The sequence below is a fragment of the Aplysia californica genome, unplaced genomic scaffold (genome assembly GCF_000002075.1).
Source record: "Aplysia californica isolate F4 #8 unplaced genomic scaffold, AplCal3.0 scaffold00003, whole genome shotgun sequence".
Classification (NCBI taxonomy): Eukaryota; Metazoa; Mollusca; class Gastropoda; order Aplysiida; family Aplysiidae; genus Aplysia; species Aplysia californica.
The window spans coordinates 2424881-2448623 of record NW_004797273.1 but is presented as its reverse complement, the minus strand read 5'-3'; the positions used below and the strand labels follow the sequence as shown (position 1 = coordinate 2448623).

General features: G+C 40.2%; 1 protein-coding gene across 1 annotated transcript in view; it reads left to right on the top strand.

The window, feature by feature from the left end:
• LOC101863703 (ubiquitin carboxyl-terminal hydrolase 32) overlaps positions 1–23743 on the top strand; it is a 60106-nt gene that overhangs the window by 10209 nt on the left and 26154 nt on the right. Inside the window, exons 5-25 of the mRNA XM_005089119.3 lie at positions 602–761; positions 2028–2159; positions 2705–2812; positions 3231–3346; positions 3834–3908; positions 5006–5089; positions 6270–6331; positions 7155–7260; positions 8141–8268; positions 9106–9256; positions 9659–9799; positions 10095–10248; positions 10678–10835; positions 11417–11498; positions 12052–12126; positions 12476–12614; positions 13613–13718; positions 14641–14744; positions 15432–15501; positions 16167–16341; positions 17296–17447. Coding sequence (XP_005089176.1) covers positions 602–761; positions 2028–2159; positions 2705–2812; positions 3231–3346; positions 3834–3908; positions 5006–5089; positions 6270–6331; positions 7155–7260; positions 8141–8268; positions 9106–9256; positions 9659–9799; positions 10095–10248; positions 10678–10835; positions 11417–11498; positions 12052–12126; positions 12476–12614; positions 13613–13718; positions 14641–14744; positions 15432–15501; positions 16167–16341; positions 17296–17447 — 2478 coding nt within the window. The remainder of the gene's footprint in view (positions 1–601; positions 762–2027; positions 2160–2704; positions 2813–3230; positions 3347–3833; positions 3909–5005; positions 5090–6269; positions 6332–7154; positions 7261–8140; positions 8269–9105; positions 9257–9658; positions 9800–10094; positions 10249–10677; positions 10836–11416; positions 11499–12051; positions 12127–12475; positions 12615–13612; positions 13719–14640; positions 14745–15431; positions 15502–16166; positions 16342–17295; positions 17448–23743) is intronic.

The window sequence follows — 23743 nt, the reverse complement described above, 5'->3', positions numbered from 1 at the left end:
CTATATCTAGTGCTTATAGTAAGCGAGCTATAGCCATTTAAAAAGCAGACCGTGTCATCATACACAGCCACTGTGGAAATTTCCTTAGCACATGCGGTGGACTTATGGTTAGCAGTCAAGGGGTTAATGGGAAGTATGACCTGCACATTTGTAGGGTCAGTTATGACAGAGTCTGCAAGAGAGGGACTTCTTATTCTGTAAATATTTGTTGATTTCATGACTTCACATGGTAAAACTACCATTGGGCACTAAAACGTTCCCTTCAAAACATAAAGAAAACAAAATTTGCAGTTGCAAATGCTCATTCTGTGGCAGATTTCAATTTTTTATTTCTGTACTTTGGTGGACATTAACCAAGTATGCCTATTTTCTTCATTTTTCCCAATTCTTCATGTAATCACATCCCCCCTGCCAGTATCAGTATCAAACCTGAGGCTTGGATTGGTTTTGTGTACGAAATGTTACATTCCGTTTAAATGATGTATTTTAAATGTATATATTTATATATATATATATTTGACAGCTCTTCATATCTCCTGTTTTTATCATAATTTTACCAAAGCATGCAACAGTTTCTTTCCTCTTTTCCGTCTCATGATAGTCGGACCAGGTGTCTTATGATCAGTTCTCCATGTGGCTCAAGCTGCACCCGGATGCGACGATCATCAGCAAGTGGTTGCTCATCGAGCCACTGAGACTCTCTCTGTCCGGCGACCACGACACACCAACCTTCTACCAGACCTTAGCTGGCGTCACGCACTGTAAGTCATGGGTCTGGGTTTTTTTTTTTTAGTTGTTGTTGTTTTGTTCTTTTAGATTGGATTAGTTTGGGTAGTTTTGCATAGTGTTATGGGAAGGGGGAATGGGAGTATGTAGAGGTTTGAGTGTGACTGCCTCTCCTCTCCATTCCAATCAACATAGCTCAGGTAGAGAAACTGAAGTACCCAAATGTTGTAGCCCTGTCCACCTTTCCCTCTCTTTCTCTCTCTATCTTCTTCCACCGTCATTTTCATGTCTCGTTTTTGTTATATATCCCCCTCTCTCTCTTTCTCTCCCTCTGCGGATGGCTGCAGGGTGCAACTGGTAGGCCCTACTTTTTTTCTCTCTCTCTCTCTGGTTTTTTTAATCTGTCTTATTTATTCTCAGCTCTGAATGACCGTTATTTTGTCGATGTGCTTCTGTTTACTCAATCAGTCAAAATGTTAATGCGACTTGTCTCTGTGGTGGCGTCCTGGTTCGGCATGACCACATGAAGCCACAAGCTTTTTATCTTCCGATGTTGCAGCTGAATTCAAAACACCCCTGCAACTGAGCAGATAGGAAAGTTGCCTCCTTTTCCACAGTTTATGAGACAACAACAGTTTGAAGACACTCAGCTGTGGAGAGGGGTTGAGAATTTTTCTCACGCTGTATGAGATGGTGCTTGGGAGGGGGTTATTGTACAGACTTTGGAGGGGTTGGGGCTGAGGGTCAGTTGATGAAGATATTTTTGTGTGTGTTATGTGTGTACAAAGTTATGGAATAGTTCTCTTTGGAGGCTTCTGAAGAAAGTAATATGAGTAATTTCTTTATTTTTTGGAAGCTTTTGAAGCAATCTGAATTATTCAGTTACTTGTTGAAACTTTGAAGTTTGGAAACTTAATCATAGGTATGAGTCAGTTTCAAAAACATGATCTTACTTTTGTGTATCTTACTTGACCATTTATGTCATCATGTTGTTGTTTTGTTTTTGTGTTGTTTGTGTGTGTGTGTGTGTGGAAACAATCTAACTAGTTCTTAAACTTCTGCTGCTTTAATTTGACATGTCTGACAATTTTTTCTCGTGGGTTGTTGGCGGGTGCTCTGGTGTGGTTTGCTCCTTCTTTCCTATCAAACATCTATCGTCCTTATCTCTTCCGCCTTTTTTGTGTATGTTACTCTCTTTTAACCCATCTATTCTTGGACACTTACGACCTTATTGTGTTGCAAGTGCCATAAAACTCTTACTAAAAAAATACATTTTTTTTGCTCTTTGCTGTCATCTTCAGTGGAGGAGCGCGAGATTCTAGAGCTGGAAATACGATACTGGAAGTTGAAGGCCCTTTCCAAGACTGGACGTTTTGACCTTGAGCTGTTCAAGTCTCAAGTGAGCCCTCCGCTCCCTGATAAGCTCTGTGAATGTGAGTTGTTGTTTTTTTTTTACAGCTGGGTTCTTTATCATGACTGATATGATATTTGTAAGTAAAGATGAAAGACCTTAACTTGGTGAACTCTGGAACAAAAATAAGATGGGGGATTTAATATGTGAGGTATAGTTTTTAAATTTCAATTGGTCTTTGTTTTAATACTAGTGTTGACTGCAAAATTTTGTCTCTTGTGTGATATTTTCTTATCTGATTAGAAGCAACATCTTATCATCAAATTTGAACTTACTTCTTAATAATGTGGGCTCTAGAACTACAGTGCCTTATGCTTTTTTTGTCATTCTACCCTTGCACATAATCAAAGGCGATTGAAGAATATGGTGATGCATTTCTGGATGTTAGTACGGTTACGGGATGGGTGAAAAGATGGAATGGCGATGATGCATCTGAAAATAGTTTGATGTTTGTGAATCTCTTAAGTACATTTTATGCTTTTAACCTAAATTGTGTCGATGGGAGGGTAAAATTACCTACATAAAAAAAAAAATCAATACAAATTCTTTGCTGTTTTCCACTCACAGCTTTGTTTCTGGCATTCGATGAGAACTGCGACAACCACATTGACTTTAAAGAAATGGCCTGTGGGATATCTGCCTGCTGCAGAGGTCCGTCTTTGGAAAGACAGAAATGTGAGTCTTCTTTTGTGTTTTTCTCTTTAGTACGTGTATATTTAGAAAAATATTCTCTAACAAACAGAAACAAAAAGTAACAGCATGTACTATCTTTCTAACTTCATTTTCTCTGGGAGGAAGAATTTGTGTTCCCTTCAGTTTTAATGGTTGTCTCAGTGACGGCTATGATTTTTTGTGTACGAGAACGGAAGCTGTGAGCTTAATGTTGCTTTGAGAATCATCGTAACTGTAGTTAATATCATCAAAATCCAATGAAAATTTTCTGTTTTCGTCTTGAACAGACAAGGGCTTCATTGAACTTTTTGTAGTCAAATGTGTACATTTAACTTCTTGATCTATGATAGCAGGACCATCAGAAAAAGAGACTCTTTGATACGTATTCTCAGAAATGTTATGGTACTTTTGTCTATTGCAGTTTGCTTCAAAGTGTTTGACATGGACCAAGATGGCCGACTGAGTGAGCAAGAAGTCACGGCGATGCTGGAGGCTCTGAACACTGTCAGGCAGGAGTACAATTCAGAGGCTACTCTGGTCAGTGGTTACAGTAGCTGCCTTGTCGTATATGTTTTTTTATCAGAGGAGCTGATTTTCCAAACACATTTTGAAAGCTAGGTTTCTGAAATTGTGGCGATTGTGTACTTTATGTAAAAAATAGTCTTGATGAAAAATGTATTAGATAATATAACAGAATTTACATGACTTGATTGTGTTGCAAGCGATATAAAACTGCGACTAAAACTAAAGACAATAGTATGATCCATAAAATCTAAGTCCCTGCAAACACATATCCCCAGGTTCAGAAAAGTTCTGGATTTTTGTTGTTGTAGCTAGTTGTCACCTTTGTTTGAAGTCTTATGTGTTCTCGTGTAGTAATTAAAGCATCTGGCTCTGAATTGAAAGATCGTGGAATGTTGTGCAGTTTTGTCAAAAAGAAAAGAAAATGCTGTTGATGTTTATTTGTCTTTTCAGTCATTATTCTATTGCTTTACAGCGATTTTTGCTTTGCTCTCCTTCTCAGAGAGCTCAGGATATGCCAGTACTTGAGCCAGAGACAGTGGCCAAGGAAATCATGTCTTGTCATGATATCAATAAGGTCAGTTTATGATATAGATGGGAATTGTCTAGATTGTTGGGAAAGTTTGTGTCGGATGTCATGGGCAAATGAGCAAATTCACAGTAGTGAATGTCATGCCTTTTGGTCTCTTAGTAAAACCTTGTTTGCTTCCTTTATTAAAATGGCTATGTTAAAAGCATAATTTGAATGTGCATTCTAGAGTATTTAAACTTTTGTCTGATTTTATGCATGCCCTTCTTGAGAAGTTAAGACACAGCCTTTGGAGATCAAGTCTTAGGTCTTGCCGTATTGGGGATTGTTTTTGTTTAACGTTTTGATTCCTGCCCGATATTCTTAGTGTGTCAGAATATTATCTCTGAAAGTGAGTTGCCGATTGGAGAGTATTTAATGTCCTTCAGAATTTAGAAATCTTTATAAATGTGAGGGAAAATCTCATAATGGAGTTTGGGTCTTGATCTTGATATTAATGCTTCAAAGAATTACAAATGATTGTGTGAGTTCTATGATGTCAACAATTCTTAGCTCAAAACAGGACTTTAGATAGCTTTATATCAATGTTCACATAGTTACACAGTTGAACGCTGTTGCTCATATTGATGCAAATGAATTTATTCATTATTTATTTATTTATCAATGCATTCGTTTATTAATTTATTTATTTCTATTGCAGGGTGGCACTGTTAGGTCCCAGGGGTTTCGTTATTGTGTTTTACTTATGTTTATTTTCTAATTCATCCCAGCAGTAAATGAGCTTTGTTGGGTGTATAGCCTTATTTTCGAGCTGGAATGAACACTGTATTTAACAATGTAAAGAAAATCTCTTCATCTTATGGTTATGTTTTATGTGTAGTTCTTTATTGTCATTGAACCTAGATTGCCCTGTGCTGAAGCCATATCGGCTGTTGGCGGGTGCTCTGGTATGATTTTTGCTCCTTCGTTCCTATCAAACATCTTTCGTCTTATCGCTCCTACTTTTTTTTGTGTTTGTTACTCGCTTGTAACATCTCAAATCTTCGGCACTTACATTACCTTATTGTGTTGCAAGTGCTGTAAAACTTTCTAAAACAAATGAAACGAAGCCAGATACTCAACTTTGAAGGTCATTTGTATCTCAGGATGGTTCTCTCAACATGGAAGACTACCTGCTGTGGACGGTCAACAACCAACTGACCACTGACTTTTTACAGCTGTTGAGTCAGGTACAGAACATTCTTACCTTGAGAAGAACTTTATTTTTAGACATACTTCAAGGTCTTTCACTGTCACTGTCACAGCCCTAAATGACATCAGAGCTACCCTTCTCCCTCCGAGACCTAACATTGACGACACACTTATGGAACATTACTGCAACTGCAGGAAACCTACACTTATCACTACATGGCATTGGACAGAAGAGCGAGAGCCCAGCTGTTGCTGGATCGATAAAAACAACAACAACAACAACAACTTTCACTGTCTTGACCCTTTGTCATTATTGTGAAGGGAGAAAAATCTGTGTCAGATTCCATTTCTAAGGACTTATTGTCAAGTTCAGGCCAGAGTTTGAACCTGCTTTCATACTTTTGTAAGTCTGGCAGCCTAATCACTAGACAATTGAGGTCAACTATAACTCAGCACAACTTGTGCAGTGTCTTGATCTGGTATTTTTTTCTGCCCTTTTAGTGATCTGCTCAACCTTTCTTGAAGGCAAACTGTGTCATTCTAGATTCCTCTCTTTATTCTTTGTCTGGTTCAGTGTTTGTCAACTATTTATAGCAGTTTCCACTTTTCTGGCGGTTTTTGGGTGCAGCTAGTAGGTCTTACTTCTTTAACTTTTCCTCTGCTGTTTTTGTCTGCTATCTGTCTTACTTTTCCCCATCACTAAATTAACATTATTTTGTCAATGTGCTTCTCTTTACTCAAACAAAAACAAACAAGCACCCACTTTTTTTTTGTCGTAAAGAGGCAAAAATTGTTGCACCTCCCACCTACATGTGCATGTTTTTCTAAGCGAAATATTAAATGATACCTGTTACTACCCTGGTGATCCCCACTGTTCACCAAAATTACCGTCAGCCAGGTAATTGTTTGCAACCTGGGTGATGGTAATTTTGGTGGCAATGATCTAATTTCTTGTTCATATACAAACAGGTGGTTGGAGAGCACCACTGGTAGATTCTTCTTCTGTTCTTTCCTTCTTTTGTTTCTATTGTGTCTGTCCTACCTTTTCCCAGGTCTATATGGCTGTCTTTGTTCCGATATGCTTCTCTATACTCAAACTAATTAAATCCTGTTTACATATGCCTCATTGTTCTGGACTTTTCCTTATATTGAAGATGAACTCTGCCCTCCAATAACCCTATTATTGTTATGTATTTTAAAATTTTATCTTTTGCTCAGATATGCCACATAGTGTTGGGCCTGTCCCCACAGACGAAAGAAGAAGAAGGCAAAATCATTCAGTAAGTGCACTACTCTCTTTATGTTGTTACTTTTTAAAATGTAGATATTGTCTGGTCATATAAAAATTTGTTTAGTTCACTTTTTAAATGTGCCACTCTCTCTTGCTGCTGTTATTGAATTATACTTATCTGTGTGTCATTCCTCATGTCTATGAATGGCTCCACAGCTGTGGAAGTATGTAAATGCTTAAACCTGAGATGGGTTCGGTTGAGCAGTGGAGATGCTGAAACTTTATCCCAGTCAATAGTGAAGTTGCTGTTATTTTGTGTGGGTGTTGGTGTGTTCTCTGGTGTGGTTCGCTTCTTCTTTCTTATTAAAGATCTATCGTCCTCATCTCTTCCCCTCCTTTTTTTGTGTTTGTTTCTCTCTTATAACACGTCTCATCTTTTGGTACTTATATGACCTTTTTGTGCTGCAAGTGCCCTGAAATGCTTACTAAAACAATAAATGCTGACTGTCTGTTTCATCCTCCAGTAGATTAATATAGCTTATTGCATGTTTTATTTGGTTATAACTCTTTGTCCTATTCTATCATAAATTAATTATGATTCATCATTATGTTATCTTACTTTGTGGGTGGTTGGCAGGTGCTCTGGTTTGGTTTTCTCCTTCTTTCCTAGAGAACATCTATCGTCTTTATCTCTCCTCCTTCTTTTTTTGTGTTTGTTACTCTCTTGTAACACCTCTAATCTTCTGCACCTACACGACCTTATTGTGTTGCAAGTGCCGTAAAACACTTACTAAAACAAACAATATCTTACTTTGCTTTTTCGTAACGCATCTTCTTAACTGTTCTTTTCTCGTATTGTCTCTTTGTCTCAGGCACTGGTTGGAGAGAGAGTGCAGCAAACCTTTGGAGACAAGCCAGATCTGGTACCTGGTCAACATGCAGTGGTGGAATATGTGGTTGGAGTACGTCAATGCAGAGGTGACTAGCAATGTTATGGTTGTACATGTACACGATTTTAAAAGAAAGAAAAATTTCTCTGCCAAAAGTATAATCGTAAACAACAAAGACGGTTTGCACTCTAGTGAGACAGGATCAAATCCATCAGTCAGATCTAGACGTTGAAATCGCCCTGTACTCTGACACAGGTCAGCTTTTGTGAAAATATATTTTTTCCCAGAGATATATCATAGATCGTATTTAACATTTGAAAAGATATTGAATAATGTTGGATGATGAGAAATCATGAATTATAAGTGACTCTTTCAAAGTGGATTGAAAACGAAGTATTCTCAAATTGATACTCCAAAACAGAGTTCACTATGTAATATGAGATTTCCCTTTTTCTACAAAAGGTTTGTATCTTCCCATCAACGGTAACTTCATTTAAATTTATTCCACGTATTAGTGATGTTGTTCTCAAACCATGTATCTGAAGAAATAGCTCACCCTTATTTAGTCTTGTATCCATTGCCAAGGTCGATCTGCGAATCTTCATAAAAAATCAAGAATCTGCATGCATTACAAATAATATAAAAGTACTATGGGCTTTTTTCTTGTCATCTGTCATTGAAGAAATCAGGTACACAGAGTATAACATCATCATTATGCTTTTTTTTTTCATTACTTTATTTGTTACTGTATTTCACATGTTGAAAATTTGTCTAGAAATCAGGTACCCGGTGAATCCATAACACCTTCATTATGAATTTATTCTTTCTTTTTACTTGACTTGCTACTGTATTTCACATGCTAAAAGTTTGTCAAGAAATCAGGTGCACAGTGAAAGCATAAATCCATCACGATGTATTTGCTTATATTTTCTTTACCTGACTTGTTTGTTCTAATGTTCTATCGACAGATGTGTGACGGAAACGGTCGGCAGCACCGCATCGCTAAGGGGCGCAATGTTGGTAGTTCATTAGCCTGGGAGGATGAGTCTGTCATTATGGTGGGGGCAACACGAGCCGGTGGGGATGCTCAGCACAGGTATTTGTAGTTTGTGGCTCTGTGTGAGGGTTAGTGTGTGGCTCAGTGTGAGGGTTAGTGTGTATGTGGTTCAGTGTCATGAGGGTTAGTGTGTGTGTCTGTGTGAGGATTTGTGTGTGGCTCAATGCAAAGGTCCATGTGTGGTTCAGTATAGTGTATGGGTCAGTGTTAGGGTTTGTGTGTGTTTCTTTATGAGGGTTAGTGTATGGTTCAGTGTTGTATGTGGCTCGGTGTGAAGGTTCATGTGTGGTTCAGTGTAGTGTTTGGGTCAATGTGAGGGTTTGTGTGTGGCTCATTGTGAGGGTTCATGGACTAATTTGTCTGAATGTGAACATTCACTTGATGCAAAGAAGCTCTAGTGATATATAACAATTTTGATTGAAATGGAATGAATAAGTTATGATTTCAGATTTTAAACCATCTGTTGACTTTGTCAAGTCGAGTGAATGATCGTAACTCGGACCCTTGTGATTTAGAGTGACTGTTATGGGCAGGTTCAACTGTACATATAAGTGACTTTTGGAACACAAGTTTTTTTTTTTTGGGGGGGGGGGGTTGAGTCACCAAAACATGAGAGCATCTTGCCTGCTCAGTGTAAGACTGTCATACATCACTTTTAAATATGGTGTATGGCTGAGTCTTACACAAAGCAATCAATCATCAGTGCAGAGGAAAACTTAATAATTGAGGCAAACTAAAAAAATGTTTTGAATTTTCCTGTTTTCATGTGGATTCAAGTTGAAGGGTTGAGTTTTTACCAGTACTGTATTTTTGTTCAGTGTTGCATAAACAGTAGGCCAAACTAAAATATTTAACTCTCCTTTTTTTCCCCTACAGGCCAGTTGCGCAGTCGCTGCACCCTGGAGACTCTACGCCCACCCATAGAAGTTCGAGTCTTTCTCCGAAGATGAGCCGCAAGCCTGCCATTGGTCCAGCCCCCAAACCACCTGCCATAAATAACAATCCGCTCCTTGTGAATCCTACTAAGGTAATGGAAAAATATGAACTAAATTAAGATATGAATGCGGAGTGTCATATTTAAAATTATTAATATGCTGGATTGATTTCCAGCCTTGTTGCAAGTTTTTGCTAAAGTACTTTGCATTACCTGTCTTTTATCAAGCTTATTAAAAAAAACTGCTTGTCTTTTGCCATAAAATGTCTGGATATGGTACCCTCTGTAGACCTGGGGGGAAAAATGTGTTTTATTGGATAGTATTTGTGATATGCAGTGATGATTAGGTGTATGGAGCATACTTTAAAAAAAAAAAAATTTTTGGTCTTTTTTGTCTTTTTTTTTGTTGCCTTTTTTTTTCTTTTTCTGTTGGACGACTTTACTGTGTGCTGTAATCTAATTAGATAATGGTACTCATTTAATTTTTATTTACAGTATGTGTCAATGACTAATGAGGGAGGTCGACTGAGAAAAGATGTGGTGTTGCAGCGAGGCAAAGACTTTGAGCTTGTCCCTGAATGCATCTGGCATGCACTGACCACTTGGTACGGAGGAAGCCCAGCCCTGCCTAGAACTGTGAGTAAAAAGCTTTGTAAGATTATTGACCATGAATTTACCAGCTTACCTTGCTTGTCTGTAACTTGGTTAAATTAGCCACCTTTGAGTATTAGAGTTGACTTGATAGCTCAGATCTATGAGTTGTTCTGTTGAGATTAACCGCCTTCTTCTTTTTTTTTTCAATTCTCTGAAAACTCTTCTAATCTTCGATACTAATATGACCTAAATGTGTTGCAAGTGCTGTAAAACTCAGTATTTGGAGTTGAGCTTATTTACCCTATTCTCACCTGCCTGTCATCTTTTCTTTTTCTAGGTGATCAATACAGCGCCAAAAGGGGGCTATTGCGCTGAGCTTGAGTTGTATCCCATCTGTGTTCGAATCCTGCGCCACCAGACACCCAGTCAGAGGCCTCCACCGGCCACCACCCTCACCGGCATGGTGGCGGGGATTGGAGGCATGGCTTGGAGTAAGTTGGGCTTATGTGTGTACATTGAGAGTAACCCAGTCAAAATGAAGTATATGGTAGGTCTCTCTGCTAGTGAGGTACTTGACCCTTGCCTAAATTTTGTTTGTCTTATCCTTTTGAAAATATTTTCTTTGTGCTGTTAGATGAAAGTGTGTTATTGAAAGTAATGAGTTGTTTGTAAACTGACACATCAAAGCTTTGATAGAGGTGAAATGCCCTTATCAAAACTTTACTTTTTGGGTGACCGTCCTTCTTTATGAACTTACAAGGATTTTGAAAGCTGAGGAGCTTTGCTTCTATGGCATACATAGAGAGGCTCTTTTCTGTGTGCTATTGTATGACATACTCAGGGGGCTCTTGTCTGTATGCTAAAGAATTCTATTGTGCATCAGAAAATGTGTTTAGGAAGAATGATGTGTTTTCGCGTAGGTTTTGCTGCCAACCCCAGCCAGCCCCGGAGGTACCATGCACACACGGCATCCTTCAGCCGCAAGCACACCATTGCCCAGATCTACGAGTTCCTCTGCAACAAACTGAGGTTCTACAGAGAAGACTTTCGGCTGTGGAAGATTCATCCGAAAGATGATGTAAGACTTTTTTAAAAACTTGTATGATGAATCTTTCCCTTAGTTTTCAGGGTCAAGCATTCAGAAATAAGTCTGCTGGGTTTTTTTTTTATACCTTTAAATGCTGAAGTAGTTTTAATTACATTTTTAGAGACAGCAGACTGTTCATTCAAACAAAGCCATGGTATATTTCCCTTTATTAAGAATAAGCAACTGCAGAAGCTACAAATACATATTCAAAAATGTTTTCTATTTACCAGTAAAAAAAAATGGCAATGAACCAGTTTGGGAAATCACGAGTAAGTCTACACAGCAATGAAGAGATTTATAGGAAAAAAAGCGAACAAATTCTTTTTGAAGCACACGTTGCCAATGTACTATAATTTTTGTCTTATTTTCACTTTTGTCCTTTGCAATGGTGTCCCCTGTGAGATCCCAAGACCCCTGAAACATTCTCCCTATCAGTCTATGATTGCCTTTTCAAAAATTTGAAATTAAATCTACTTGATATGTTTTCTTGTTTTAAATGAAACTTGTAAAGAATTATTTGTTAATTTGTATCCTCGTTTTCTTTCAAACTTATGTGTGCTTTTCTGTTCCAGCAAAACATAACTCTTTTAGAAGATGAGGAAAAGACTGTGGAAGATTATGGGATAGAGGATATGCAACAGATGCTCTTGGAAAGTAAGTTCTGTTAGGTCTGAAGAGAAGATTTGTTGGTCAGTTTAAAGATGGACTCGGACTTGTTAATGCTCTGTTTAGCATCATGTCCAATGAACGTTGAGCTTTCTTGTGTGTGTTTTTAAAATCTTTTTATCCTTTTTTCTACAGCTGTTTTCTTTGAAAGTGTATATTTGCTAAAGGTGTGCACAATTCTTTTTCAGAGACAGACATTGCATAGTTTTGTTAGTTTTTGTAAGAGTTTTTTGGCACTTGCAACACAATAAAGTCATATAAATGCCGAAGAGTAGAGATGTTATGAGAGAGTAAAATACAAAGGAAAGGAGGAGAGATAAGGGTGACTGATGTTTGCTAAGAAAGGTGCAATCCACAACAGAGCCTCCGCCAACCACCCACCAACACATTAAAAAAGTAAATTGAGCGTCTTCTTCCTCTCACTTTTTCCTAATCTTTCTTTGCATGGATGTACAATTCAACAACAGTATCATTGATTGTGCCTCAAGTAGTTTTTGAAGGATTATGGTAATTTTAAATGCAATGCTTTCTTTTTCTTCAGTCCGGAACAAAGATCTCACTTGGCCAGAAGAGATGTCCCAGCTGGCGAAAAATAAAACTGTCAAGAAAGATGATGGTAAGATCTGTTTTCACGATGACTGCTTGTTTTAAGTATGTATTTTTTTTTTTTACCTCATTTGAATGAAATAGAAGATGAGTAAGATCTAATACCATGTATTAAAGTGAAAATAATCTTGAAATGAGAAGCTGAAATGGTAATGAACAAAGAAAATCAACACTGGAAAATGGTTTGAATTGGAAATATAAAGTTAAAAAAGAAAATGTTTTGTCTTAAGAGTAGAACTATTCTTTCTATTTGTAGCTAATAAATGGCAAGATAGCTGGTAGAGGATGATGATTAGGACCTATAGAGGCTCCGAAATTGATGAAAATAACCTGACTGGGTCTGTGTTTGTTTCTCTCAGCTCCCACTCAGAAGGGAGCCACGGGCCTGAACAACCTGGGCAACACGTGTTTCATGAACGCAGCGGTCCAGTGTGTGTCCAACACATGGCCTCTGACACAGTACTTTGCGGGCAACCTACACTTGTTTGAACTCAACAGGTATGTCATTGATGTATGTGTCAACTCCGCTCTCCCAGAAGCAGGACTAACGAATGCTTAGATGTGGCATTGGTTCACCTGACCTACAAAGTTTATGATGAAATCTGAGCCCTCTGATTTTATTTACGCCTGTGGGAAAACTCTGATTGGATTTGCATAAAATCCAGGTTTTTTTTTTCTTGAATTCCATTTCTATCTGTTGTACCCAACTTATCGTAAATGACTTGAGAAAAGTTGTGTATATCCTGTGTATATTTGAGCCTCCTTGCAATATTTGGATAAATTGTCTTAAAATGACATGAAAATACACATTTTTGTTTTTGCTTATTTCAGTGTATTTGTAATTCACATTTATTGACCATAATCAATTTAAAACATAAGCTAAATCTACTGGGGTTCTGGAGACGATTTTCAGGGAGGATTCTAAGGGAGAACTCGAGGGGGGGATTCTGAGGGAACACTCTATTTCTGGTGATGTATAAGTTGGCAGAGCTGATTCACATACACCTCACTCTTGGCTGCCTGCTCCGTTGCTTCTTTCCAATGCTGTTAAGTTTGGTTTTTCTTGTACAAACTTTCTATAAACTTCTCTGCCAGATTTCTGTTTTGGACTACTTAGTGGTATTCTAGTGCAATCCTGACGGTGAAGAGGTTAATGCTTTTTAGTGGCTGTCGTGTCTTTTCCAAGGCCTGAGCATGTATGCATCCACTTTAGTTGGTTCAAAATGGGTATCTGGTGAATGTCATTGCTCTTCTTAAAAGTTTATTTAAAAAAGCTGTGCTATGGGTGAAGGAGATAGCTTATGAATGGAGTATTTCCATATTGTAAAAGCAAATTTTCTAAATTTGAGGTTGGTCATTTGTGTTTAAATATTTATCAGCAGCTCTACATATTTATCAGCAGCTTCTAGATCGATGACAGCAACAACAATGCTGGACCAATAACAAATCAGCCCCTTCACATATTTCATACGGGTGCTATTTTTGTGTGTCCGCAGAGACAACCCTCTGGGCATGAAAGGTCACATTGCCCAGAGGTACGGCGAACTCATCAAAGACCTCTGGGGCGGCACCTCCAAGACCGTAGCCCCTCTCAAACTCAGGGTAAGCACAACCATGCCGTGCAAGATTTGAACCTCCAAGCCTCATTAATGTAGTGTGTTCGTTTTTAAGAATATTTGATCTATGTATGACGGGGGGGGGGGGGGGGGGGGGACGAAGGATTGCGGTTATATGTATGTTGATGAAGTTTGGAATGTTGTAGAATGTTTTTGGGTCAAGACTGTGGCCTTTCTAAAACACAGAGTAAGCACAACCATAAAAGATCAAGGGGAAGACTACCTAGAACCTGGAGAAAAATCACAGAAATTGATTTTCAGAAAAGTGGGAAGATATGGAATAACCTCACAGCGCCAACCCAGGATAGAGAAAGGTGGAAATTGTTTGTTCATGGCCTATACCCTGATGCAGGGTGAGAAAGGCAACGATGATGATGATGTTTAAAAGCAGCATCATGCCACACAGGATTTGAACCTCTGAGCCTCGCTTATATAGTGTTTCAATTTGTTAAAATATTGGATCCAAGTATGGGAGTGGAAAATGAAGGGCTGTGGTTATATGTATGTCAGTGAAGTTGGGAATGTTGTGGAATGTTTTGAGGTTAAGAGAATATTTGATAATGTTTTGGGGTCTATCCGACAGTTTGGAATATTTCATGTTTTAGAGAACATTTACATACTGACAAGATTGTTCGCTGTCTATTGCGGATACCCATTCACACCTGGGTAGAGTGAGGAACATTGGTTTAAGATGCCTTTACCAAGAACAAAGCGCTTGGGCAAGCAGATCCTTGAACCCTGAACTGGCTGTCTTACTATTATGAGTCTGGTGACTTAACCTCTAGACTACTTGACAGGATCAATTGCAAGCGGTTTATACCTGTCTTCCTGAATTGCTTCCTACAGTGCATTTATGACTACAATTGTTTTATACAGCTGAAACATTTAATTTTACATTTTGTTCCCAGTGGACCATTGGTAAATATGCACCTCGTTTCAATGGCTTCCAACAACACGACTCACAAGAACTGCTCAGCTTTTTACTTGATGGGCTGCACGAAGATCTTAACAGGTGAGGGCCAAGGGTAAAGGATGAGCCACTGGAGACTACGATGAAGACTCTTGTGCTAGGACTGAGTGAAATAGATGGAGAAGTAGAAGAACAGGCATAGAATGTCATCAAGATCATATGCAGGCAGTGTATTCTGAAAAAGTACCAGGAGGCATTAAAGAAAACATTCTGTTTGTATTTGTGTGCATTTCCTTTTTAAATCAATGGTCTCTAGGTTCTGGTTATTTCACTGTGAGACTGTGAGCGTGAAAAGAACAAGTGTTTTGATTAATTTATCAGAATTTTTGATTTTTTAAAGATGTATGGGTTTGAGTTTTTATAAATAAGAGACGTACGTTTTTTTAGGGCTTATGACAAGTCTGGGGAGTTTTTGTGCTTTTTTGAGCAGTAAGACCCTTACAAATTATAGTAAAAATGAAGGGGGAAAAGGTGGAAATAGGTATTTTGTTTTTTGGAATGACTTTGTTTTCGTTTTTGTTAAGTTGCTGTGCTGTGAGAAACGCGATGATTCATGTCGACACATGATAAGCTTTTACTGTTTGATATTTCATGCTTATCATGTTCAAATCTATTTCATGAAAATTGTATGCAATCTTTGGATTTTTGTCCTTATCAAATGGTCATTTCTTAAAAGAAATTGTGTAGCATGTTTTGTGTGTATCACTTTCATCTTCTTCTCTTTCGCAGGGTACATAATAAGCCATATGTGGAACTCAAAGACAGTGATGGGAGACCAGACAGAATAGTGGCCCGGGAGGTGAGGCTTATTATTTGGAGGAATTTACACACACAAAGATAATAATGTTTTAGTTGAGGCTGTGTTCAACATGTGCTGTTTCCGATGCTGTGGCAGTTAATTATTGGTCCTTATTTGAAATGGTTACTTTCATTTGATATTTCAAGTGCTTTTTAAAATTTATTTTATTAAATGCAATAACTTCTGTTCTGTAGGTTTTTTATCTTGTTTATTGCATGTGAAGTAGACATACAGGCCTTTTCTGTTGGTTAAAAAGTTATTACCTTATTGTTTTGCTTTTGCAAGTGCTTGGTGGGTGCTCTGCTGTGGTTTCTATCAAACACTATCGTCCTTATCTCTCCTTCTTCACGTTTGTTACTCTCCTGTAATACCTCTAAACTTGAGCACGTGGGTGGTTGGCAGGTGCTCTGATGTGGTTTGCTCCTTCTTTCCTATCAAACATGATGTTTGTTACTCTTTTGTAACACCTCTAATCTTCTGGCGCTCATATGACCTTATGCTGTTGCGAGCGCTGTAAAACCTTTACTAAAAAAAACAAACGAGCACTTTTATGACTATATTGTGTTGCAAGTGCCGTAAAACTCTAACTGAACTACACTAAGTAGACATACAGGTTGTTTCTGTTGGGTCAAAAGCTGTAACCTTATTGTTTTGCTTTTCACCAGGCATGGGAGAACCACTTGCTACGAAACCAGTCCATAATCGTGGACCTTTTCCACGGCATACTCAAGTCCCAAGTGAAGTGCAAGACGTGTGAGCATGTGAGCGTCCGGTTTGACCCGTACTCACATCTCTCCTTGCCCCTTCCTATGGACAGCTGTATACACCTGGAGGTCATAGGTCAGTATTCTTATGGGTTTTTTTTGGTAAGTGTTTTACGGCGCTTGCCACTGCATAAGGTCATATGAGTGCGCGGGACACATTAAACTTTTTCAGTTAGTAGGAAATTTTGAATTTTGCCCAGGTGTCAGCCGAAGCCTACTCTTATCGATTTTAGACCACCAACTTGCACACGGGCCCTCCGAGATTTTTCACTCTTGTCCGAGAAGGCTAGGTGTAGATCTTTCTACCAGAAGATCAGGGGTGTTACTGAAAGACAGCGGTAAGAAGGAGCCAAGGAGTAGCAGTAGGAGAAAGGCTGCAGAAAGAGTCGGGAGCCCAGAGGAGGGGGAAAAGGAGGTGAGGGGGTGGGGGCAGAAAAAGAAGACAAAAGCAGACGACAGCACATTGCTAGAGAGCAGGAAAGGAGGTGAAACGAGACAATTTTAGAGAAAAATTTTTTCAGTCTCTACCCGGATTCAAACCTGGGACCTTTGAATGAGAGGCCAACACCTTAACCTCTAGGCCATGAGAGCCCCCATTGGTCAGTGTTTTTATAAGCTATATTTGTCAGTTGCTCAGTTTTTATCCCACACAATTTCTTGTCTGTTTACAATGTTTTTATATCTTTTCTCTTACCATTGTGTATGTTAGTTTACACTGGTGTTATTCTCTCTTCTCCCATTTTATTAGTTGTCAGTTCACACAGTTTTTTTCTCTCTTCATCCATTCTATTATTTGTTAGTTCTCATCTTTTTTCTCTCTTCACCCTTTCTGTTTGTTGTCAGTTCTTGTTCGCATAATTTTTTTCTCTTCAACCATTCTACTGCTTGTCAGTTCATACTGTTTTTTTCTCTCATCTCCCATTCTATTACTTGTTAGTTGAAAATGCTTTTTATCCCCTTTTCCCACGCACCAGATCATCAGTTTTTACTTTTCTTTTTTCTTCCTCCCCCTATGCCGTGACTCATTCAGTTCACAAACTGGACGGCTCCGTGCCGGTCAAGTATGGTCTTCGCCTGAGCATGGAGGAAAAGTACCGCACCTTGAAGCGCGAGGTCAGCGAACTCTCTCACATTCCAGCGGAGGAACTGCTCATCGTAGAGGTCAACGGACCGGTGGTCAAGGTAGGAACTGTGTTGCTTATTTGAACATTTGTGTGTGTGCCTGGAAAAAGGTCTCAGTTGTCGGAAATTTTGGATATTGAAATAAGGGTGCATTTTTGTAGCAAATTCAGTGTTGAACACGCTAACTTCAAATTATTTTTAAGATCTTCAGTAGTTTTAAAGATATGCCTTAGTTTGTAACACAGAGTGTAAAAACATCTTTTGGAGAAAACCCCCGTTTCTAGCACATTTTGGTGAAGTACATTTTGCAAAAAGAGCCAATAGAAAAAAATAGTAAGACTTAAAATGTAATAAAATCCTTTCAACATGTTATTAAGAATTGGTTTAACGTTTTTTCTGATGGAACTAAATTTTTGACCAGGTACAATTTTATTGGCCTTTTCATCTCGCTGCTCCAAATTAGCTTTGCTTACATCAGTCTGGGACCTTTTTCAAGCACCCACACGTATCACTGGCAAACTGTTCAATTGTACTGAGCCCAGAATGAAAAATTTTATAGGAAAGAAAAAGAAGACTTTCATTCTTTTAACTATTGTAACTACATTACAAATTTTTAGGACTTTTTTTTCCAAGATTGAGAATTTGAATTTCGAAAAAATATTTCCTGAGCACATGCAATCAATACAACAGATTTATAAACTTCAATAAAAACATTTTTCAAATTTATGCCTCAAAACTGCCGATTCTCTGGATAAATCTGGATATCCAGATTCCTGGTATTATGTTAAGTGCCATGAAATTTTTCCTGAAACAAAAAGTATACGTGTTATTTATATGTCTGTGCATATGTGTTTTTTTACATATAGGCGTGTATGTCTTTGTGTCCTGTGTTGTTTACACGCATTTGTGTGTCTGTGTGTGTGTATGTTGTGTTGACATTGTGAATCTGTTTGTATTCACATCTCTGTTTATTCACATGTGTCTGGTGTGTTCTTTATAGACACTGTGCTTCCCTCCTTTACGAAAGCACTTGTGGACAATGTTGTTCATTAAAAGTACATAAAAGCCACCATGAACACTGAGTATCAAAAGAACACACAGGTAAAAGAATTGACAACTGGGTTTAGAAATCTCGGATTTCTTTTAATAGTCTTTTTGTTGCAATACGAAACAGCACAACAGTTTTGAAATTCATATTCTTCTGAAGGATTATGAAGTGAACACTTATCATCTAACAAAATGGAAACAGTACAACATTTATAACTTTGAATGAACCTTTATCAGCTATGGTGTGCTGAAAATAGTGTTAAAAAATGCAAAGTCAAGGGGATGTAATTTGAAAAGTTTTGCTTTTTCTTCCACATTAAAGACATTCACTCTAATATAGTTCATAGGCCATATAAAAGGAATCGTGAATGTTTGTCTCGACCGCCTACAGTACTACTGATGTTAGGTTTATCATGTGGCTATTCCTCCCCTCCCCTGAAGAAATAGCACGAAACTTTCCCCTCACACTGAAGAGATGTGGGTGGTTGGCGGGTGCTCTGGTGTGGTTTGCTTCTTCTTTCCTATCAAACGTCTATCGTCCTTATCTTCCCCTCCTTCTTTTTTATGTTTGTTACTCTCTTGTAACACCTCTAATCTTCTGGCGCTCAGATGACCTTATACAGTTGTGTGCGGCGAAAAACCTCTACTAAAAAAAAATCCCAAAACACTGAAGAGATCTATGTAATTTCTTTACGGGCTGTTTTCTCCTGGTAGCTTGGTTGGGTATTCCTTTTCATCTCCCCCCCTCCCCCCCCCCATGACATGACTTATCTTTGGCTCGCAGATGTTAAAAATCTGAGATAGAACCCTTACTTACTTGCAGAATATGTAGGAGTGTAGGAATAAATCCAGCCAGCAGGTGGTTGGAGGGTGCTCTGATGTGGTTTGCTGTCTTTCTTTCCTATCAAACATCTAACGTCCCGATCTCTCCTACTCCTTTTTTGTGTTTGTTACTCTCTTGCAACACCTCTAATCTTCGGCACTTATACACTTATATGACCTTATTGTGTTGCAAGTGCTGTAAAACTCATACTAAAACTTTTTAAAATCCAGCATACAGCTGGACTCGTTTGACATGAGAGATGGGACACCCTACTGCTAAACTGACAACCCCCCCCCCCCCAAAAAAAAGCCCCCACCATTGCCGCCACAATCTCATGTTTTCTTACATTTGAGCAGTAGCCCAAGCTGTGTGCGGAAGTTTTGGTTGATGAAGGAATAGATGAGCGGGTTGGCGGCGCTGTGCAGGAAGTAGGCGTAGAAAGGAATTGGGTGGGAGGGAACCAGCTTGAGGATCATGAGCAGCACGGGCGCGAAGCTGAGCACGTACACGATGGTGACCAGCAGGAGGACCTTGGCCGTCTTCACCTGGGCCACAGAGTAGCGCCTCTGATGACGCACGTGCGGATGACTGGCTGTTTGGTGACTCCTGTCTGGGTGGCTCGTGTGTTGGTGACTCGTGTGTTGGTTACTTGCGTGTTGACTCGTGTACTTTTGCTCGTGGGTGGAGGAGGAAGTTCTGGCTGTAGTCCTTTTCCACTTCCAGACGCTCGTGGAGGATGGGTATGGTGAAAGATGAGTGGCTGGGCCCACGTTGGATGATTGGGTGGAATATTGATTTTTTTTTAAAAGGAAAGATGAATTTTTGGCAATGCTGTCTACATTAATTGGTTTGGTTGGTTCTTTTGGTTGCAATGATATGGGGACTGTTCTTTTTGATAAGCTTGGAACTTCGTTACTGTCCGGTACCTCTGGGCTTGTTGCTGGGGTGTTTTGCTGTAAGCCAAGTTCTCCTTGTTGCAGAGGTTGAACTCTGTTACTTGTGCTATTGGGAATCAGGTTTTTGAAGGCTGGAGTTACAGTTTGGATGAAGTTACGCATGAGAGGAACACCCTGCCTTTTAGATGCTTCTCTCTCGGAAGATAGGTTTAATGTTGTGTTTTCAGGTACTGAATGAGGTGGTTTATCAGTAACTCTGGCTGTTTCTTGATTAACTGGTCTCTTTATGGTTGTACTTGGGACTATATATGAGCTGATATAAGTCTGAGCTCTTTCCTTGTGCAATGCTTCTGATAACTCACCCAAAAGAGGTGTAGCTATATTCTTATGTGGCTCTGGAAGAGTTTTTTCAATATCAATGTTCACTTTGATGTTCATCTCTGAAGAGAGGTCCGTCTTGCTGGTAGATGTATGGAAGGGCAGATGTATCTCGCAACTGTTTGTCATAGGTAATTCTATCGCTTCTGGGATCATGGAATTTTGTTTCTGGTGAAGGTCTTGACCACTGTTCCCTTTGCTTTGATAATTTTGCTCCGGTTCCAGGCAAAGGTCTATTCCAGAGTCTGGACTTTGTGTGAGAGGCGTGTTGGGCAGTGTGTGGAGTGGTGAGTGTTGGTCTGAGCTTGAGGTGTTTTCTTCAGTCAGTTTGTCAGCTGTAGCTTTTGGTACAACACTCTGTGATTGTGTTGTGTCTCCGGTGCTTTGCTCATAATGAAATGTTTGCTCAAGCTGGCAGCAATGGCAAACCAGGCTCTGGTTTGTTGGAGGCACATCGTTCTCTTTGTTCTGATCAGGACTTTGGGGAGGTTTCGGCGAAGACTGCAGTAGAGTGATAGCCCGGAAACTACTCACACGTGTTATTGTGGATGATTCTTGGCAGACTGAGATAGTTGGATCCGAGCAGTCGAAGACAGTAGAAGTGTTGGAAGCCAGCTTGTTACACATGCTGCCCATATCCGTTTCAGAAGACATCTCGTCCTGAATCATCTTGACCTTTGCCCTTTGGCGCTTGCCCAGCTTGAGGACGGACTTGTGATGGGCTCGCCGCTGCGCTGCTGTGAAGTGGAGTGCTCGGAAGGTTTTCCTCCTCAGCCAGCAGGTATTTCTTTTGACTGGTGTCTGAGGAGGGGACTGCTCCATGGCCATTAGTTCACCGTCTTGTGTGTACCAAGTGCTGGTGGAGGTCTTGTAAGAAGCGCACGGCTGTTTTTTCTTGATGGTCTTCGTGAAGGATTTTGCCATGCACGATATGACCCCCAGGTCGGATGCTTTGACAAAAGTCTGGTTGACAGAGTGGGTGGAGTGGGTGCCCTGAGAAGATGTGGTTGTGGTCAGCACGTTGTAATGACCGTCGTCCAGTGATGTCACTCCGTCCTCGTTGACATCATTATTATCTCGTTGACTTGGTTTCCAGCACTTCTTCTGATGGATGGACCATGTCGTATTTTCTTTCCGTTTTCTTTGTACCACACGTTGCCTCTGTCGCTGCTTTCTGTCAACATAGTCGTCATGCTGCTCGTCTTTCTTTCGAAATGACAAATTCCGCAAGTGGGAGAATATGTATGTCAGGAAGTCTGCAATGCTTTTTTTGTTTCTACCATTTAAAGTCTCTTCAGTTGGGGTAGGACTTATCGTGTTGTTGTCCCAGTCATCGCACCACACTTTTCTCTGCTCTCTATTTTCTCTGTTTCTCATATGTGCAGGTCCAGATGTCTTTTCCCTTGTCAAATTCTCCTCACTTTGTATTTGAAAACATTGTGGTAAGTTGGGTAAATTGGTTTTCTGTCCTTCAATGGAGACTGGAGAACTGTTCAGTGTCAGTCCTTCGGCTGAGAGACGGCCGTTCGGTCCCCCTTGACCGTGACTCCAAGTGTTTTCTGCGATTCTATTCAAGTTTGCTGGGACCGTGAAACCTTCCTTTGTGCTCCCTGCTCCTGCAGAACTATGGCCTCTTTCTCTGACCCTCAGATTTTTTGGTTCAGACGCCCTTCTCGCCTTCCCGGTCTCTTGAACTGTCGTATGTTTTGTTTGCCTGTCTGACCCTCTTGAAAAGAAGAACTGCGAGGTGTTTGAACGGTTCTTGCTCCAGCCTCCGGATGTCTCCGCTTCCTTCGAGTCTCTCTCTTGGCCTATTTTGTGTCTCGCGCTCTGCGAAGACCCCTTAGAGGACGCCATGGGCGAGGTGTCTAATCGCTCTTCCTTGCCTCCTCCTCGCGCCCACCGCTTCCCCTGCTGGTGCACGGTGCGGAACACGAGGCTGTAGAGGAGGAAGACGAGCATGAGAACCATCAGGAACTCTGCCGCCATGGCCTGCCAGTAGCGCTCCAGGCTGGACGCGGACAGGTGAAGGTCATTGACCATGCACAGACCCAGGTAGACGGGCCCTTGGTCCTGAGGGGTCGTAAACGTTTGCTGGCCTTGTGTTTGGGGCGTGGTCGTCAGTTGGTCTTGCATGCTGGGCGTAGCCATCGATTGGTCTTGTGTGCTGGGCATGATTGTTGATTGGTCCTTCTCGGTATGGTTGGCCATCAGTTGGTCCTTCACGGTAGGCGTGGCAATGGGTTGGTCCTGGGAAGTGGGCGGGGCCATCGATTGGTCCTGCATGGTGGGCGTGGCCCCGCTTTGGTAGACGCCCACCCGTAGCATGGGCGGCACGGCGACTCCTGCACTCACAATTGCCGCCAGGAGTACAATGTACCTGATCCGAGGAGTGATAAGATCCGAAACATTTTATTTTCAACGACCGTAAACTGATCCGAGGAGTAATAAGATCGAGAACATTTTATTTTTAACGACCGGAAAAGACAAATACATGTAATTTGACTTCTTCACATTTGATACGGGGTCATAATGATAGACGATGGTATGGACTAGATTTTGTTGTAACATAAAAAGCTACTGAGGGAATAAATACATAATTTACTGTGTTCTCTCTCTCCCTCATTCCCTCTCTCGGTCTGTCTCTGTCTGTCTGTCTGCCTGTCTCTCTCTCTTTTTCTCTCTCTCTATCTCTCTATCTCTCTATCTATCTATCTATCTATCTATCTATCTATCTATCTATCTATCTATCTATCGCTCTCTCCCTTAATAGTGTTGATAGGTGCGTTAAACTTATACCATTTCACCATTTTACACTCTGTCACACGTATGCGCACACATAACTCTCTTTCTCTCTTACATACACATGCATACACACACACACACACACACACACACACACACACACACACACACACAAATACACACGCAAACACACACACACACAAACACGCACACACACTTATATGACCTTATGATTATTGTGTTGCAAGTACCGTAAAACTCTTACTAAAACTAAAAACACAAGCTAGTGACTCACTTGGCAGCCCGTGGGCTGATGGCCCTGAGCTGTCCCACCCTACAGATGAGCACGTATCTGTCCACGGCCACCACGGCTAGGATGAGGGAGGACAGGGGCAAGGTGCTGCAGCGGAGGAACTCCCAACCCTAGCCGGCCACACACACGTACATCGGTGATGAAAGGTGGTAGG